Consider the following 17,914-nt stretch of genomic DNA (forward strand, 5'->3'; position numbering starts at 1 on the left):
CATGTGTTGACGATGCTTTCTTGCTTCCTGGGGATCTGAAGATAGTGACCAATAGACTAGCAAGATGCTATCTATCATTCTTATTCCAAAGTCAGAACATTAGGATATTAGAGTACTGCAATTAGTTAAATAAGATGAGTGGCATAGGTTTTGAATGCCCCTTTTTTCCTATTCCTACTTAAGGATCAATAACTAAGGGACCCAAAAGTCTTTTAACAAGATCCTAAGTGCTTTGGAGCTATTAGGGTTTAGGGATACATAATCATGAATTCACAATTGTGGAAACAAGATTCCTTTTTTGACTGACTTTATTGGTTGCAAAGCAAAAAATAAAAATAAGAGCTCCAAAAACAATTAAAATAATTTATTTGCATAAAACAATAAAGAATTAGTACAGTCATTTTTATTTCCAGGAAATCATTTCTAATCCTAAATTTCCTTATCTATACCTGGAAAATAACGTTGGGCTGGCTTCTCAAGTGTAAAGAAAGAATATTTTCCAGATTGCTGTTTATTGTTATCCCTTGGGATTCTACTAACCAATTATGAAGACAATGAACTTCTCATACTTGTGGATACAGATATCATATTAAAGGAACTGGGGCCTTGTTTATTAATATGGATGGATATGAATGTCTGTGCATGTAGATGTTTTCTAGCAAGCAATAGCTATTCATTTATCTTCCCAGATGAAGATTTACACTTAGAAATAAAAAATTCTAAATAACAAAAATATCCTTACAGCCATTTTGAGAAGGCTCATAGTACTATGAAATAAATATTAGTACTACAAATAAATTAGCTGGCACTACAACATGTAGTCTGCCTGAAACACCTGATTCCCTCACAGATTTACTCTCTACCGTACCTCTCTTTCAGTCCCATGTTTATATATTTCTCTAGAGAACTGCAAGGTTGAAGCTTTCCTTGAAGTTTTCCTATTATCTTTCCCTTTCCAAAGAAGTGCAAATATTCTCCTCTCTAATTTCTTATAGCACTTTATCTGTATCTGTTGTATTTAACTTTTTAACTTTTTGTATTTAACTTCATTTAACTTTTTTTAACTCCTTTTTTTTTTAGTTTAAGAAATATATGCTTCAATTTGACTCATGCTTCACCAGTTCTCCCTCTGAAGATAGATTACATTCTTCATCACTTCCTTGTAGTTTTGAGGAATATAATGGTTAGGGAAAGCCCACATGATTTTTGAACAGTTTATAATTAGCTATGGGTACTGGCTTTCTTGTAAAATAAAAAGGAAGGTCAGAGGCTTATTGAAATTTTCAACATTCCCAACTTGAGTATTCTGATATCTCCATTTACTGAAAAATCACAAGTATGCCTCTTCGAATAGGGTTTAGAATAGACTGTAGCCATTGCACTGGAAGATGTAAAGCTAACTGAACAGAAGTCTCTTCCACAAAGTAAAGAGTGATGGTATAACTTTATATCATCTGCTCAGTAGCTACTAAGTTCTAAGAGCAGGAAAGTAACTTCTTTTCAAAAGTGATACAATGCTTCTGTGCTGTGGATAAGAAAAACTATATTTGCTAATTATTGAATAATCTATGGGTGCCTCATTTCACTCCAATAAAACCTAAAATAACAGGATATCAACCTGAATCAGTTCAGCCCCTAATATTAGATAAGATAAAACCTATGACTACAGCATAAAACAAACATTGGCACTTTAGACAAAGAATATTTTCCTTGCATCTTAAGTAATGAAGCCATTGAAACCACTAAAAACTAAAGAAAACAAATGCAACAGAAAACTGTAATAGATATTATATAGTTATCTATGTCCATATGTATGTTTCCTATGATTAGATTATAAAACTTCTTGAGAATGCAGTCCATGAAACTAGCCCAGTGTCCTGCACATAGCATATGTATAATAAATGTTTTAATTAAACTGAATTACTAGCATAGCTCATTCCCTCTATATAATAAAAGTGAGACTTTGACACTGAACTTAACTAGAAGAAACTGTCCAAAAGTATAATGGGCTGCCTCATGAAGTAGTGAATTCCTCGTCACTGGAGATCTTCAAGTGGAGATCATCAAGAGATGAGGGAGAGAGATTTCCCAACTGGTAATAGGAATTATCTAGGAATTGTGGCTATAAATTCCAGGTCACCAGTCCTTTATAAGTAAGATAAATCACTGGCAATTTCTCATCAGAAATTGTTTGTGCTTATTTTCCACATGTATTGTTGTTGTTGTTTGTCCTTCATTTCAAAGACCAATGACATCACAGTCTTGCCTTATATATGAATTGGATTTAAGTGAGGCGAAGTTCCTAGGGTGGCCTGTGGGACAGATAGTTTGAACAATTCTTATTGTGGTATCTATTTGGCTGAAACTTCACTTGCCCTCTGATCCATCCCCTTGTAGTATCTGAAGCAAGTTACCTTTGTTTGCCTATAAATTTTTTTTTCTGATCCATCAAGGATAACCTGTAATTCTCCCTCAAAATCAAATCATATAATATATGTAAAACATTTTATAAAAATAAAAAGTTATATAGGCATAATTTTTATTGTTGTATCACAATAAATAACTTGAATTATCGCCTTAATTTTATTTTAATAGTATGAAGTTGATCAGATTTCTAAAAGCTTGAAATTGCATATTTCATTGAAAAGTTGAAGGGATCTCCTAGATCATCTAGTACAACTTGTACCCAGAATATGAATCCTAACTAAAGTATTACTGTTATTGAATTGGATCATAAAACAAGAGGTAGAAGAAAACCTAGACATCATTTAATCCCATGTACTCATTTTATAGATAGAGGAAACAAGATCTTGGTTCCTCTAGATTCAGACATGTTAAATGGATTTGCCAAGGTCATACAGAGTAGGAGAACTAGGATTCATATGAGATGCTCTGACACCAGATCAAAGGCTCTTCCTATTTTGAACTATATTCCAAGTCTATTTGACCATTTTTTGTTTAAATGACTCATAGTGGAACTTCCTTAATAAGAACTTCCTCCATAGATATAGAGCATTTTACATGTATGTGTTTGTATATATATATAATATTTAATTAATATAATATTTATGTATGTCTTATAATTTATATATTTAAATATTTATATATTTTAATAATCCATTGTATTTTCTGTATTTAGTTTGTCTTATTAATTTTAATTTATTTTAAACTTTAATAATATAATTTAATTTAATACTTTATTTAACATATTCTTATAGTTATATATACACTTATATTTGTAAATGAATACATTGCCTTTTCTGTTCACATAAATTAGAAGTGCAAATGAGATGAGATAAAGCATAAATCGATTAAGTTATAAATTATTATTAGAAATTTTCAAACACTTAACATAAATTAGATTGAATACAGACTGGGAAATTACTAGAGAAAACAATATTAACAATATAGACTTTAAAACTTTCAAGAAACAAGATGATATCTAAAATTTTAATCTGTTCTTTCTTGCCAACCCCTACATACCCATTTTTGCTCAGTATTTACTGGATATACTAGAATAATTTTTAATGGAACTCTTAGAAACTCACTTTCCAACTCCTTAGAGTAGGAGACAATCTCACTGTTATCCAGCTCCTGATTAACAAGTCAGACAAAAGTTTTCTACTTTCATTTTCCAAAATAACTATTCCCAACTTCTAGCTGTCAGCAAGGTAATCTATCTCAAGACATCTAAGCTAGTTAACTGCTCCTTACAACATAGTTGGGTACTATCTAACATTTTCTGCAGGTGTCTGGCATGTGTCTCCATCATCCCTGCCAGCTAGATTTCCAGTACCACCTTGGTAGCTTGCACACTTACAGATCCAATTTATGTATGTACAAGAGTCAGAGTCCACATAAGTAGTGTGAAAGAACAAAAAAAACTGACCTTTAAAATCTCAAACAGAATTCATAACCTATCATAATCCTGACAGTTGAAATTTATATTAGCTTAGATGACTTCCATCTCCTTTGGACATAATCAAACATAAACAGTTTTGCAGTTTGCCAAAAATTTCCACAACTAGGTGCTAACACTTATTTTACATTACTCTCTTCTCACTCTATATTTCAGCAAAATTGAATTACTACCTTGAATTAGCTCATTCAACAAACATTGTAAATACCCACTAGTTTCAAGTAGAATCTTTGTTAGACATTGGGGATATAAAATGTATACAACACAGATATTCTCAAGGAGTTTGTATTTTAATTGAAAAAAAAGACATATCTATCTTTCTAACAATATTTGTGAACAAAACCCTAAGAAATAATGAAATAATTTTTTTAATTTATAGAATACATTTCTATAACACAGTATAAAAAAGATGATTGTAATGAAACAGCAAATCTATTGTGTACAACTCGCTATTTCTTTTAAATATATATTAAAGTTATACACATTTCTTTTTTTTCTTCTCTCCTCCATGCTCAAGGTAATTATTCTATATATAACAACAATATTGTTTTTACATGACTTTAAACAAATACCTCATTTTGGTTATTATAAATATCCAAATGATTTATAAAGAAATATGAAGAAAGACATATCTAGAGAAAGAACTGAGTTGAATCTCTAAGTAATGAACTAATAGACAGAAATGGGAGTATTCTATTATAGCTACGGGAAGTACCAGAAATAAGGGTACAAAGACAGGAACAGAAATAGTGTAAGATAAAGAGTAGCCCAATACATAAGGGTGAGTAGGAAGTATGAGATAAGGATGATGAATAGAAGGGTTATATATGGAACTGCTCATTAGATATCATTAGTCTATTAGGAAAATTCTTTAAAAACTTTAACACAATGGAAAGATGTCAACTGTTATCATTTTGTTACATTAGGACAAATGAATGGTATATAGTATTAGAATCAGAAAGACCTAGATTCAAATCCTTCCTCAGATCTCTCCTAAATATAGACTAGAACCTAGACCCTAGGCAATCAAGACTTTTCTTAGTCTTTTTTTTCCATTTGTCATTTAAATCCATTCACTTGCCAGTCTTGACATCTTTTTCTTGATGTCCTGGCCCTTAAGAACAAAAAGAAAACAACAACCTTCCCATCTGTAAAAGAATGATAATAATAGCACCAACCTACCAGGGTTTCTGTAAGAATGAAAGGACAACATTAATAAACTTAAAGCACTATATAAATATAAATAATACTGTTTGTCATTGTTTTTGTTGTTAGATCCTTCAGTCATGTATAATTCTTCATGACCCCATGGACTATACAATCCATGAGGTTCTCTTGGCAAAATTACAGGAGTGGTTTGCCATATCCTTCTCCAGTGGATTAAGGAAAACACATTAAGTGACTTGCACAGAGTCACACAGATAGTAAATATCTTAGGCCAGATTTGACTAATGATCTTCCTGACTTCCAGCTTAGTATTCTACCTTCATCTGGTTGCCACTGTTGCCACTGCTGCTGCTGCTGCTGCTGCTGCTTCTGCTGCTACTACTAGTGCTACTGCTGCTGCTACTACTACTACTACTACTATTACTACCACCACCACCTGGTGGTAGTAATCAGTCGTAGTTATTATCATCATTGGTATCATCATTATTCTTTTTACCTTCAGGATTCTCATATAACTTAGAAATCTTTTCTCCTACTGATTGCCTACCATAATCATTGTCCAGTTATCTTAAAGCACAGGGAGGACAAAGGACATCATTCACCATACTCTTGGGCTTTATGCACAGATAGCTCAATTTAATAAAGTACTACATTTGCATTCATGTTACACAGCATAGATATCTTGTATTTTCATTTTACTCCATGAAAGGAAATAGAGTTGATGCTTGTAAATCCATAGTTTAAAAATAAAAAAATATGTATGGGAGAAAGAGAGAATAAAGGAGAACATTTCTGGATATTCCTCTACCTGAGGTAGAGTCATCTGTTCTACCATAAGAAGTTTCACATAGCAGAAAATTTTGCATCTTCTACCTCTCTATGGATCCATTATTATCAAATAAAAACCTGTAAAACGGTCTTTGCCAGCAGCATTAGAAATTGGGGATCTGCATTAAAGAGCAGTTCTAATTCCAGCACAATTATTTTTTACAAGCATTGTACTTGCCTCAACTGGTGGAACATTTACCTTGTTGATCTGTTTTTCTTACAGAGATACCCCCAGCCTCGAGGACAGAAGAAAAAAAAGGTTGTAAAGTATGGCATGGGAGGCATGATCATTGTCCTACTGATTTGTATTGTCTGGTTCCCCCTCCTTTTCATGTCTCTGATCAAGTCTGTAGCTGGGGTCATCAATCAGCCCCTGGATGTCTCTGTCAAGATAACTCTAGGAGGGTATCAGGTAATTGTCCAGTTAAAGAGTAATAACAACTTTTTCCTGAGCTTCTGTTTCATATTGTTCTTCTTAGTTTTACCCTGGGATGTTGGGTCTAATTCATTCTTTACTCAGGAACTAAGCCAAGGACTTTGAGGTGTTTCATATCTCTGTTATCATATTTAACTTTGGCTTGTCACTACAGCTGCATCCCAGTGAGCATGAACATTATTTGAATATTCACTGCATATTTCCAGTCAATTAGAAATATACAAGACTAATTTAAATACATTTTATCACTTCTGAGGATTCATTGTGCATGTTCATTGAGATTAAATATACTTCATGCAAAATAAGGAGCTGAGAAGAGTTGGATAAAACTCAGACTGTACTGAGTTGGGAAGGAAAGAGGTCAGGAATAAGCATTTAACATCTACTATGTCTTAGACATTATACTAAGTACTTTAAATTATTATTCCTTATAATCCTCACGATAGCCATTAGAGACAGGTGTTATTATAATCTCCATTTTGCAGAGGCAGAGAGAGCTTAAGTAACTTGTACAGGGTCACTCAGCTAATAAGTGCCCATGGACAGATTTCTGACTCCAAAGAGTTTGAGACCCATAAGAATAAAGGAATCCCTTTTATAACCTGAAATGTTTAATCAAATGGATAGTCCCAGAGATGTCAGGAAATTGGATTGCTTTTCTTTTCACATTACCAGAATATAGAGTAAGTAGAAGCTAACAATCTCATACCCTTTTCTGTCTTCTAGCCTATTTTCACTATGAGTGCTCAACAGAGCCAGTTGAAACTTATGGAGCCAGCTTTGTTTAAATCATTTCTAAGGAATTATTCAACAAATACTGTAAGTAAATGCATATATATATACATACATATATATATATACATATATATATATATATATATATATATATATATATATATATATATATGTGTGTGTATATATAAATTTTCCATTAAAAATTGAAATATCTAAGTGACCTTAAAGAGAATTAATATTTGTCAATGTTTTTAGAGACTTGAGGTGGAAATGCTAAGGGGACAGAACAGGAATAAAATAGGGGGTTTTGATGAGCAGTCTTATGGCATTAGATATCAAACCTATGTTGTGGATAATGATCCAAGGTTATACTGTTTAAATCACCAAACATTTATTGTTTGTGCCTACTATGTGTCAGGTACCATGTTAAGTGCTAAAGATACAGATTCAAATTTGAGACAGTTCCCTGTCCTCAAAGAACTTATATTCACAGGAAGGCAATGGAACAAAATGGAATAGTGTTCTAAAATGCAATTGTATTTGCTATCTGGACAATATCATAAGGTTGTTAGTGCCATAAAAAATTGCTTAGCATATTTTATTTGGGCTTTGATTAATGACAACCACATCAAGCATATAGTTCACTCAGTACCCAGTTTCCCAATTATAGAATATATGGCAGGCCTCCTCAGTCTTTAGTCAGAAAATTAAAAAGTGGTCTTTAGTTTCTTCCATGTCTGCAGTTATGCAGATGAAATAATTGGGATAGACCACTTTTCTAAATGAACACAAAGTCTTTTCCCCAACAAGGTGGGTGGGGGTTACTTTTGTGTCCATTGAGGTCTAAGCTTTGATAAAACTGGCATTTATTTTGGGGCTAAACAGTAAAAAAAAAAAAAAATGAAGTATAGCCAATTTTATAATCTAGGGACTTTTATACTATCTTCAAATGAAATCCTCCCTAGTTTGGCCTTTTCCAAAACAACTAGAATAAAGGAGAAGCAAGCTTTAGGAGATATTGATTCCAGAAAAACTTAAACAGAAAAAAAAAAAAACAAACCGCTTAATATATCATTAAAGAGATGTGGAGTATAGTGAGACTGGGAGCCCAGAAATAGTGAATAACTATAGTGGAGTCAATTATACTGTTAAGAAACTGTAAAAATTACATTCAAAAACATTCAGAGAAAGATTGTTTTCCATACACTTTGGATGGTTAAATGTTCTATCTAATTTTATTTACAGAATGCTATGCAATTTCTGGAAAATTATCAAAGAGAAGACATAACAGTGGTAGAACTGGAAGGAAATTCAAATTCTTTGTGGACCATCAGCCCTCCCAGTAAGCTGAAAATGATAAACGAACTCAAGGATTTTAATAATAGCTTCTCTCTTGTTTTTTCATGGAGTATTCAGAGGTAGTTACTACATTTCCTTTCCTAATTTCCCCTTTTCCTTTCATGGGGCAAAAATGGAGGTGGGGTGGGATGTGGGAGGAGGAGGAGAAATGTGTTAACATCTGGATCATAATCCACCATCTGTCTCAGCAACCCTTACTCATTTTTTAAGATTGAAATCCACACTTGATAAGGGAGAGTCTTGCAGAGTATTAATCTAAGGTTTATAAACTTCTTTTCTTTTTTTATTTTGATCACTGTATTTCAGTGCAACTAATTTTCTAATAATCCAACATATTTTGGTTTATGTTTAAAAACAGCATTATGAGAAAACTTCCACAGGCTTCAGCAACTAGTCAAAGAAAGCCATGATACAAAAAAAGTTCAGAACCTCTGACCTAGAGTTAGAAAAACATTAGTAACAAATTTGTTATCTAGACTTTCTGACTGTTCCTCTTTCCATTAGGTATTTTTCACTGGATACTTGAAAAGTACCATGTCATAGAAATACTAAATATAAGTTTATGAACATGAGAAAGACAAAAGGAGAATAAGGGTCTAGTTGCTGAGTTACATAATTTTAGAACTGAACCAGTTCAACCTTGGCATATTGTTAAACAATATTGTCAACACTATTGTTAAAGCTAGAAGATTAAGTAAATAGCAGCTAATGAGTGAGTTACTCAATTTCTCCATGTAGATACAAATAAAAGAATTAATAGAGTTGGTTTCATAAAATATCTTAAAACAACCTTAAAAGAACCATGATTTCATAGAATAGCTTGTTATCTTCACAATGTTCATGATAAACATACACAAAAGACTGTCTGGAAGATAATCACAAATTAGTGCCATTATTTATTGAACAAAATGAAGAATTAGAGAAATTCTGTTAATATCTTGTTGAAATCTCCCAGTCTATATGAACATATAACTTAATTATTGTGACTTTTAGTGCAAAAATAAGCTTACTAGAAGAATATTAGAAAACATGGTTCAGAATTAGAAAACAAAAGATGCTGGCTTATAAACTGCTTGTGCCAATATAGTTTGAATATTTCCTTCAAAAATAATATTAAAAAGTGCTGAACAAGAAGAGTATCAAACAACATCATAAAAAAAGGCAATTGATTACTTAATGAAAGACAAGAGGTGACTTCTTGCCAATTGAATCATTCCCATAATAGATAGAACAAAGAGAAAAATCAATCAAAAACTAAAAGAAATTATGAAGACAAGAAGTTATGATGTATAATTATTATGGCTTTAGCCTGCCCTACTTAACAAAGCTATTAAGCCAAAAATGGGAATAGTAAGTCATCAATATGAACTACCATCATTGCTTCCAGAAATGTAAACATTATAAAGCAGTCACTACAATGAGGAAGCTAAGGATACCCAGAAACACACATATTAGTAGAAATATACATAGCAACTTAGGACAACATAGTTTTAGAATTTAAAGTCATATGAGAATATTATTTTTTTAATTCATTTTTCCAAATTATCCCCTCCCTCCCTCCGCTCCCTCCCCCCGATGACAGGTAATCCCATACATTTTACATGTGTTACAGTATAACCTAGATACAATATATGTGTGTAAATACCATTTTCTTGTTGCACATTAATTATTAGCTTCCGAAGGTATAAGTAACCTGGGTAGATAGACAGTAGTGCTAACAATTTACATTCACTTCCCAGTGTTCCTTCTCTGGGTGTAGTTATTTCTGTCCATCATTGATCAACTGGAAGTGAGTTGGATCTTCTTTATGTTGAAGATTTCCACTTCTATCAGAATATATCCTCATACAGTATTGTTGTTGAAGTGTACAGTGATCTTCTGGTTCTGCTCATTTCACTCAGCAACAGTTGATGTAAGTCTCTCCAAGCCTCTCTGTATTCCTCCTGCTGGTCATTTCTTACAGAGCAATAATATTCCATAACCTTCATATACCATAATTTATCCAACCATTCTCCAATTGATTGACATCCATTCAACTTCCAGTTTCTAGCTACAACAAAAAGATCTGCCACAAACATTTTGGCACACACAGGTCCCTTTCCCCTCTTTAGTATTTCTTTGGGATATAATCCTAATAACAGCAATGCTGGGTCAAAGGGTATGCACAGTTTGATAACTTTTGGGGCATAGTTCCAAATTGCTCTCCAGAATGGCTGGCATATGAGAATATTATAAAGAAAGAGGATAAAAGATTATAAGCAATATCACATAATAACATTATGAAGAGTACTAGAGGGGAAATGACAGTGCAAAAAGCTAAGCATGAAACTAAACTAATCCGTCCTAAAATAACTGGCAATAGAACAAAAGCTCCTTGAAAAAAAAGGAACTATTTCTCAGGTTTTCTTTGTATATCTAACACCTAACATAAGTGATAGAGTTGCACAGTAGGGGAAAACTAATGAGTTTTTTTTTCTTAACATGTTGGGTTTAATTTAATTCTAACATTCAGTTAGAAAAAAAGTCTAATTGGCAGCTGGTGATTTTAGAACTGGAGACTGAGAGATAAAGAATGGATACATAAATTTGCTAATTTCATACAGAAGATAATTTAACTCATGGAACTGATGAGATCATGATGAAATAAAGAGAAACAGAAATGAGAGAGAAAGAGAGAGACAGAGAAGAGACAGAGAGAGACCGAGAGAAAGAATGACAGAGTGAGAGACCGAGAGAGAGAGAGAGAGAGAGAGAGAGAGAGAGAGAGAGAGAGAGAGAGAGAGAGAGAGAGAGAGAGGAAGAGAGAAAGAGAGAGAAAGAGAGAATTCCAAGACAGAACTTTTAAATATACCTACAATCAGTGGATGTGACATGAATGATATATCAAAAAAGAAAAGAAAGAAACTAAGAAGTAGTAAATTAGGTAAAAAGAAAACCATGAGAGTCCTAAAAACTCAGAAAAGAGATACATAGATTTGAATCATCTTCAAAGAAGTAGATATGAAGTGAAAAACCATAAGATGAGATGAAGAAATAGTAAGAGTATAGAATCCAGGACAGAGTATTGGGAGATACTCGTAATTTGGAGGTGGAGCATACATAACGATCCTGTTAAACACCAAGAAGGAAGAGTCAGACAGAAAAGAACCAGAAGGGACGTATTGCTAATACTGAGAAAGGAGGAAATGTTCATGAAAAGGAAATAGCAATGTCATAGTCTTCAGAATGAAGACTGAAAAAAAACTATTAGGAAATAGCAATTAAGGCATCTTGGTAACCTTGAAGAGAGTACTTTCAGTGAAATGGAACACTAGATTGCAAGGAGTTAGGTAGTAAAAGAGAAAGTAGGAGGAAAAAGGGGGAAGTTGTAGATGAGAAATGTACATAGCTTTTTCTGAAGTTTATCTGTGAAAAGAATGATATGGGATGATAGCTTCTTATTTTATCAATCATAATTGCTCACCAGGTGATAATTACACAATGCATAGCACTAGAGAGGGTGAGACTATCATGTCTTACTCCAGCATCCCCATTATCCCTGTCCATATGCAGGCTTAATCTTGTTAGTTATCCCTTCTCTTTCTCTTTGAAGCTTTGGCCTGGCTCTACAATCAGAAAGAAAAAGGAGAAAGGGGGAAGAATTATTCTGTAAATTATGGTGTTGTTAAATAAGAATCAGGTTATTTCATAACCAGATCCAGTGGCCCATACCCCCTACACACACACACACACACACACACACACACACACACACACACACACACATACATACATCTACAATGGGAGGGATAAACAGAAGGGTAGTAGCAACATTTTTATGCAGCTGAAATTTTGTGGCAATTTATATGGATGACAATAGGATGATCCTTTTCATCTCATGTTGTTAGTGGTCAAGAGGTCAGTGTACCCATGTTTTATGATCTTCGCAAACTGCTCTTCATTTACCATGGCAGAAGTATGAAAGGAAATGGCCCTGCTCTGCTTTCAAGCATAACACTTTCCATTTTAAAATTAGGAATTAAACCCTATTTCATTTTAAAATTAGGAATTAAAAACTATCTTATTTCTACACCTCCTCAACTTTGACTTAGGACTGATTTTCTCAGTCCCTGGAAGATCCCAAATGTTGATGGCCCTACCTTGCTCCTTAATCTTTTTCTTTTTTTTTTTTTTTTTTTTTTTTTTTTGAGAATATATATATATATATGTTTTCTCACAACCTTGATAATTAACGAATTAAACAGATACTAAATGCCTACTCTAGATAATACACAAATCTTCTTCTGAGGAAAATGCAAGTTGCCATGTCCTTGCTTTCATGAAACTTATAGTTGGGTAGCCTGTACCTTAAAGACACCCAAGTAGCCCTCAAGCTACATCTGTTCTCTCTTATTATGGCAGCATATCCAGTCTACCTCCTTTTCTAGTCAGGCATGTTTTAAGTTGACCCATAAAGAAAACAAAAGTATTTTTATTAACCTAATTTTAAAATTCTACCTTCTAAGAATTGTTGGATTTAAGGTAATTTTTTTTTCTAAAAAATCCTAGATCTAACTATCCTCATGCTGACTGAACTAAAAGAAAATTTAATGGAGGAACACAATCACTAAATATTGTTTTCCTCATCTGGATACCACTCTGAATGTGTTGTGGCCTACTTAAATTTTTATTTGTTTGTTTGTTTTTAATTTAGTGAAAGAGAGAAAGGTTAAAAGAGAAAGACAGCCAGGCAAATATGATAGAGTACCATGAAAATTTGATGACCTGAGTAGGATTGATAAGTATAAGTTGGTGGTGTTTTTTTTTTAATTGTCTTCAAGGTTAGTTGATATTTATCCTGACTTTTAATTTGGTTTTGTTTTCATAGAAACCTCAGTCTGGGTGCAAAAGCAGAAATAGCATCAGATTAGATTTCTTTTAAACTTGAAAATGACACCAGAGCATCTATTGCAAATATGATGTCTGACAACAAAACCACAGTGACACCAGCGTAAGAACACTTTCTTTGTAATGCATTTTTGAAAAAGATGTGTATATGTGTATGTAAACATGTGTATAAATTTATAAACATGTATATATGTATAGATATACATACATGCATGCATGTACATGTTTATATGAACTCAACATGGTCAAGAATAAAATAAAGTAAAATTCACTTACAATTTCAAATTGAAACAGACCAGATTCTTAGCCTGCTGATCTTAGGATAGCATCATCTCTTGCTCAAAGAGGATTTTTTTTCCCCCTCATCTATTATAAATATTTTAAGAATGGGGTCACAATGGCACATTCCTTAGAAATGTTTAGTAATTAAATGAAGAACATCAGTTGTAATTCTTGATTCATTTGTATAAAGCTTCTAAGTTTACATTAGAATATAGACTGATTCTGCTGGGAGCATGAAAGGTTTAAATGATCAAAAGGGTCAGATAGGTCAGAGGTGAAGGAAATGCTCCCAGTGCAGACCAAACCAGATTAAAATATAATTAGGAAATATTTAACAAAACAAATATAAACACAATAAAACATAGATAAAATTATATTTTTAAACTAAGTAAAAATGTGGCCTCTGGGGAACTTTATATACAGCTTCAAAACCCTTGGTCCTATTTTGTTTTACAATGATCTAGGCCATACCCCTATTATCTTGTTAGGATTGCCTATCATCTATCCCACCCAACACCCAAGATGTAGGAAGGAATTGTATTTCTATTTGCATAGGAACTTTTTAAATTATCTTATCTACACAGCTTATTTGAATTTCTGCCTGGAATTAGTTGGCTTAGTAATATTCAGAAGCTGATGAAGCAGTTCACTTCTATAGAATGTACTGGAATATAAACCTTTTAATGATGGTTTCTATAGAGTGTGAACCACTTTCATTTTCTGGCTAGTCTCCTTTAGGTAAAATAAAAGCTAAACATCAACTCATTTTTTTGTTTTGTTTTGTGTAGGACTATAAAAGGAATATATCCATATTACCTCAAAGCTCCTAGTGATGCCAATACAAAACCCATAAAGCAGCTTTTAAAAGGTAAGAATCATGTAATATTTTCCCAAATTGTGACAATATGGTATTTGTTTTACAACTTTGGCACTTAAATGTTCTAGTCTCTCCTGACTCTATTTCCCAGTAATTTTCATTTATCTGGCATGAGGCACAAAGCCTTCATCTTTTCCCCAAGAATGCAAAACTCAGTTTTGTCTTACTTCTTTTATCACTTCCATTCAGTCCTATCAAGTCTTACTTTGAAATATTTATTATATTGACAATATGAAGAGTACTCAAAAGAAGATGATCAGATATGATGGGTCAAAAGACCATATTATAAAGGAATTGTTCAAAAGAATTAGGGACATTGGAGCAAACAGGTGGAAAAATGGATAGAATCTTAGTGCGCCTAAAATCAGGAGGATGTGTTCAAAATTGGCCTCAAGCATTTGCCGTGCTATTCAGGGCAAGCCACTTAAGTCCAGTTAAGAAAAGAAGGAAGAAAAGAAGAAAAAAGAAGGAAAGAAAGAGAGAGAGATAGAAAGGGAGAGAAGGAGGGAGGGAGAGAAGTAGGAAGGAAGGAAGGAAGAGAAAAAAGAGAAGGAAGAAGGGAGAGAGAAAAGGAGGGAGAGAGGGAAGGAAGAAGGGAAGGAAGGAAAGATGCAAGAATCAAACAAACGAAGCAACAAAGAGAAAAGACTTAGGGATATTTACCCTGGGAAAGAGAAGCTTTGGGGTAAGGGAAGTAATAACTGTCTGAATATTTTTGGAGGGTCAAAATGTGGAATAGGGATTATGCTGATTTTACTTAGCCCCAGAAAATAGAACTGAAGGATAACTGAAATGCCATCTTCTCTCATGTTATATGTTGAAATTTTACCTTTCAAGGTCAAACTCAAGCCATCCATAACAACATTAACTAAAAATGATCTGTGCTTTCTCTCACAAAAACTCAGGGTTGTCTTACTTCTCCTATCACCTTCATTCGGTCCTATCAATTCTTCCTTTGACATATTTATTACATTAACAATATGGAAGGTAGAGAGAAGATAATCAGATAATGATGGGTCAAAAGGCTATACTACACAGGAATAGTTTTGAACATTTGTTAAGTGTTGTTGATGATAGGACAATAATTAATTATAGGATTTTAATAGCACTATAGTTTTCATGTCCATCCTCTCATTTCCATTCCTATTGCAACCACTCTTGTTCAGGCCTTCATTATCTCTCATTTAGACTACTGAAGGTCTAATTCCTCTCTGCCTGCATTTTATTCCTCTCTGTTCTATGCATCATTTTGCTGCCTAATCTTCCTAATGTAGTGCTCTGTTCACATCATTTTTCTACTCAAAAACCATCAGTGGTTCCCTTTTGCCTACTGAATAAAATATAGATGTATGATCTCGGCTTTCAAGATTCTCCACAATCTAACTTTTATGTACTTTTCCAGCTTTATATCACTTTTCCCTTTAGTCTGCATTTAAAGAGTATGATTTCTCTTAATTTCTCACAGATAGTGGCCCTCTATGACTTTTTTCACGCTATCTCTCTCTCATATAATAGATTGATTGGTCATCCCCTAAGCTCCATCTTCTTCTTTTAAAGGCTAATTTAGGTACATAATTCTTCCATAAAACATCTCTGACCATCTGCCCATAGGAAGTAATATCTTCTTTTTCAATTTTATCACAACATTTTTCATTATTTCTCTTCTGCATTTATCACTGTTACTTTAGAATTAGTTGTATTCAATTCTCAATCTTTAAGAATAAGATATTTATCACAGATTTATCACAGCTTTGTATCAAGAACACCTGTCACATTAATGCCTGGTGCTTGATGATTTCTGGTGGTTGTTAGGGATTTTTTTTTGTATTGAACTGAATAGGATTATTAAAAAAATTTATTGATCTATGCCAAATTTATGAGATTCTTGTATTATCTTAATTGTATTATTTTTCTTTTGCAGATAATAATTTTAAAGATATAACCATCATTTTGTCCCGAGACAATAACAGTATAACTGAGAATGAGTGGTGGGTTCTCAACCAGCTTGGAAACAAGTTACATAATAAAAATAATCAAGGTTTGGAGTTGGTGGTATTCAATGATAAAGTTAGCCCTCCTAGTCTTGGATTTCTTGCTGGTTATGGGTAAGAGATAATTTTACCCTTGAAAATCTAAATGTCTTCCTTCTTGATATTTAAGTTTGGATAATAGAAATATTGAATTTTCATGGTTTTAAAATCATAGAGTTATAAGGGACTTCAGAGTCCAAGAAAGACAGCCTCTTTATTTTATAGATTAAGAGGCTGAATCATGGAGAGATATTACCAGTGGTCAAACACTGAGTCAGTTACATAGATAGCCAGGAGTATAACCCATCTCTCATCCCTAGTCTTTCTACTAAACTACATTGTATTTAAATTTATAAAAATGTTTATGGATTTTATCTTTTCACTTCAGCACATCTTCTAGAATATAAAGTGTCAAGCAATTATAATCAGTTTTGTCCCATAATTCATTACTTAGGTGTAACTATTACCTTAGTCTATGATGTCAATATATACAGTATAAATTTTGAAAAAATAAGGCATAAGATAAATTTTGTCAGCATAATATTTTATTTGATGTATATTATACATCATTAATATGCATACATTCAGTCCTTTTTCAATCATGTCTGATTTTTCATGACCCTATTGGAAGTTTTGTTGGAATACTATATGATGACCAATTCTGATGGATGTGGCCATTTTCAACAATGAGATGAACCAAATCAGTTCCAATAGAGCAGTAATGAACTGAACCAGCTACACCCAGCGAAAGAACTCTGGGAGATGATTATGAACCACTACGTAGAATCCCCAATCCCTCTATTTTTGTCCACCTGCATTTTGGATTTCCTTCACAGGCTAATTGTACACTATTTCAAAGTCCGATTCTTTTTGTACAGCAAAACAACTGTTTGGACATGTATACATATATTGTATTTAATTTATACTCTAACATATTTAACATGTATTGGTCAACCTGCCGTCTTAGTGGGGGGGAGGGAGAAAATTATTAAAATTTAAAAAAAGAAATTTTGCTGGCAAAGATACTAGAGTGATTTGCCATTTCTTTTTTTATTTTACTTAACAGATGAGGCAAACAAAGTTAAGTGACTTGTCCAGGATCACATAACTAGTTAATTCTGAAGCTGGCTTTGAATTCAGGAAGTTGAGTTTTTCTGATTCCAGCCCCAGTCCTCTACCCTTGGCCCATTAGCTGCCCATAAATACACATATATATTCAACTGGTTTAACTCATATTTCACTAATTTCTGATTTGGGAATTGAAAGTACAAAATTTGACAAATTATTTAAGTAACATGTAGCTATAGCTTCTGGTTCCCCTTATGCTGTTTATAACTTTTCTAACCTTCACACTTCTATTCTACTCCAATCTTCAGTCAAACTCAATTTCATGC

General features: G+C 33.1%; 1 protein-coding gene across 1 annotated transcript in view; it reads left to right on the plus strand.

Moving 5' to 3' along the window:
- The window catches only part of PIEZO2 (piezo type mechanosensitive ion channel component 2), a 539,935-nt gene that overhangs the window by 519,634 nt on the left and 2,387 nt on the right, over nucleotides 1-17,914 (plus strand). Inside the window, exons 47-52 of the mRNA XM_074274855.1 lie at nucleotides 6,138-6,326; nucleotides 7,077-7,169; nucleotides 8,331-8,503; nucleotides 13,312-13,434; nucleotides 14,402-14,481; nucleotides 16,412-16,595. Coding sequence (XP_074130956.1) covers nucleotides 6,138-6,326; nucleotides 7,077-7,169; nucleotides 8,331-8,503; nucleotides 13,312-13,354 — 498 coding nt within the window. The 3' untranslated portion in view covers nucleotides 13,355-13,434; nucleotides 14,402-14,481; nucleotides 16,412-16,595. The remainder of the gene's footprint in view (nucleotides 1-6,137; nucleotides 6,327-7,076; nucleotides 7,170-8,330; nucleotides 8,504-13,311; nucleotides 13,435-14,401; nucleotides 14,482-16,411; nucleotides 16,596-17,914) is intronic.

Source organism: Sminthopsis crassicaudata, chromosome 1 (assembly GCF_048593235.1).
Source record: "Sminthopsis crassicaudata isolate SCR6 chromosome 1, ASM4859323v1, whole genome shotgun sequence".
NCBI classification, from domain to species: domain Eukaryota; kingdom Metazoa; phylum Chordata; class Mammalia; order Dasyuromorphia; family Dasyuridae; genus Sminthopsis; species Sminthopsis crassicaudata.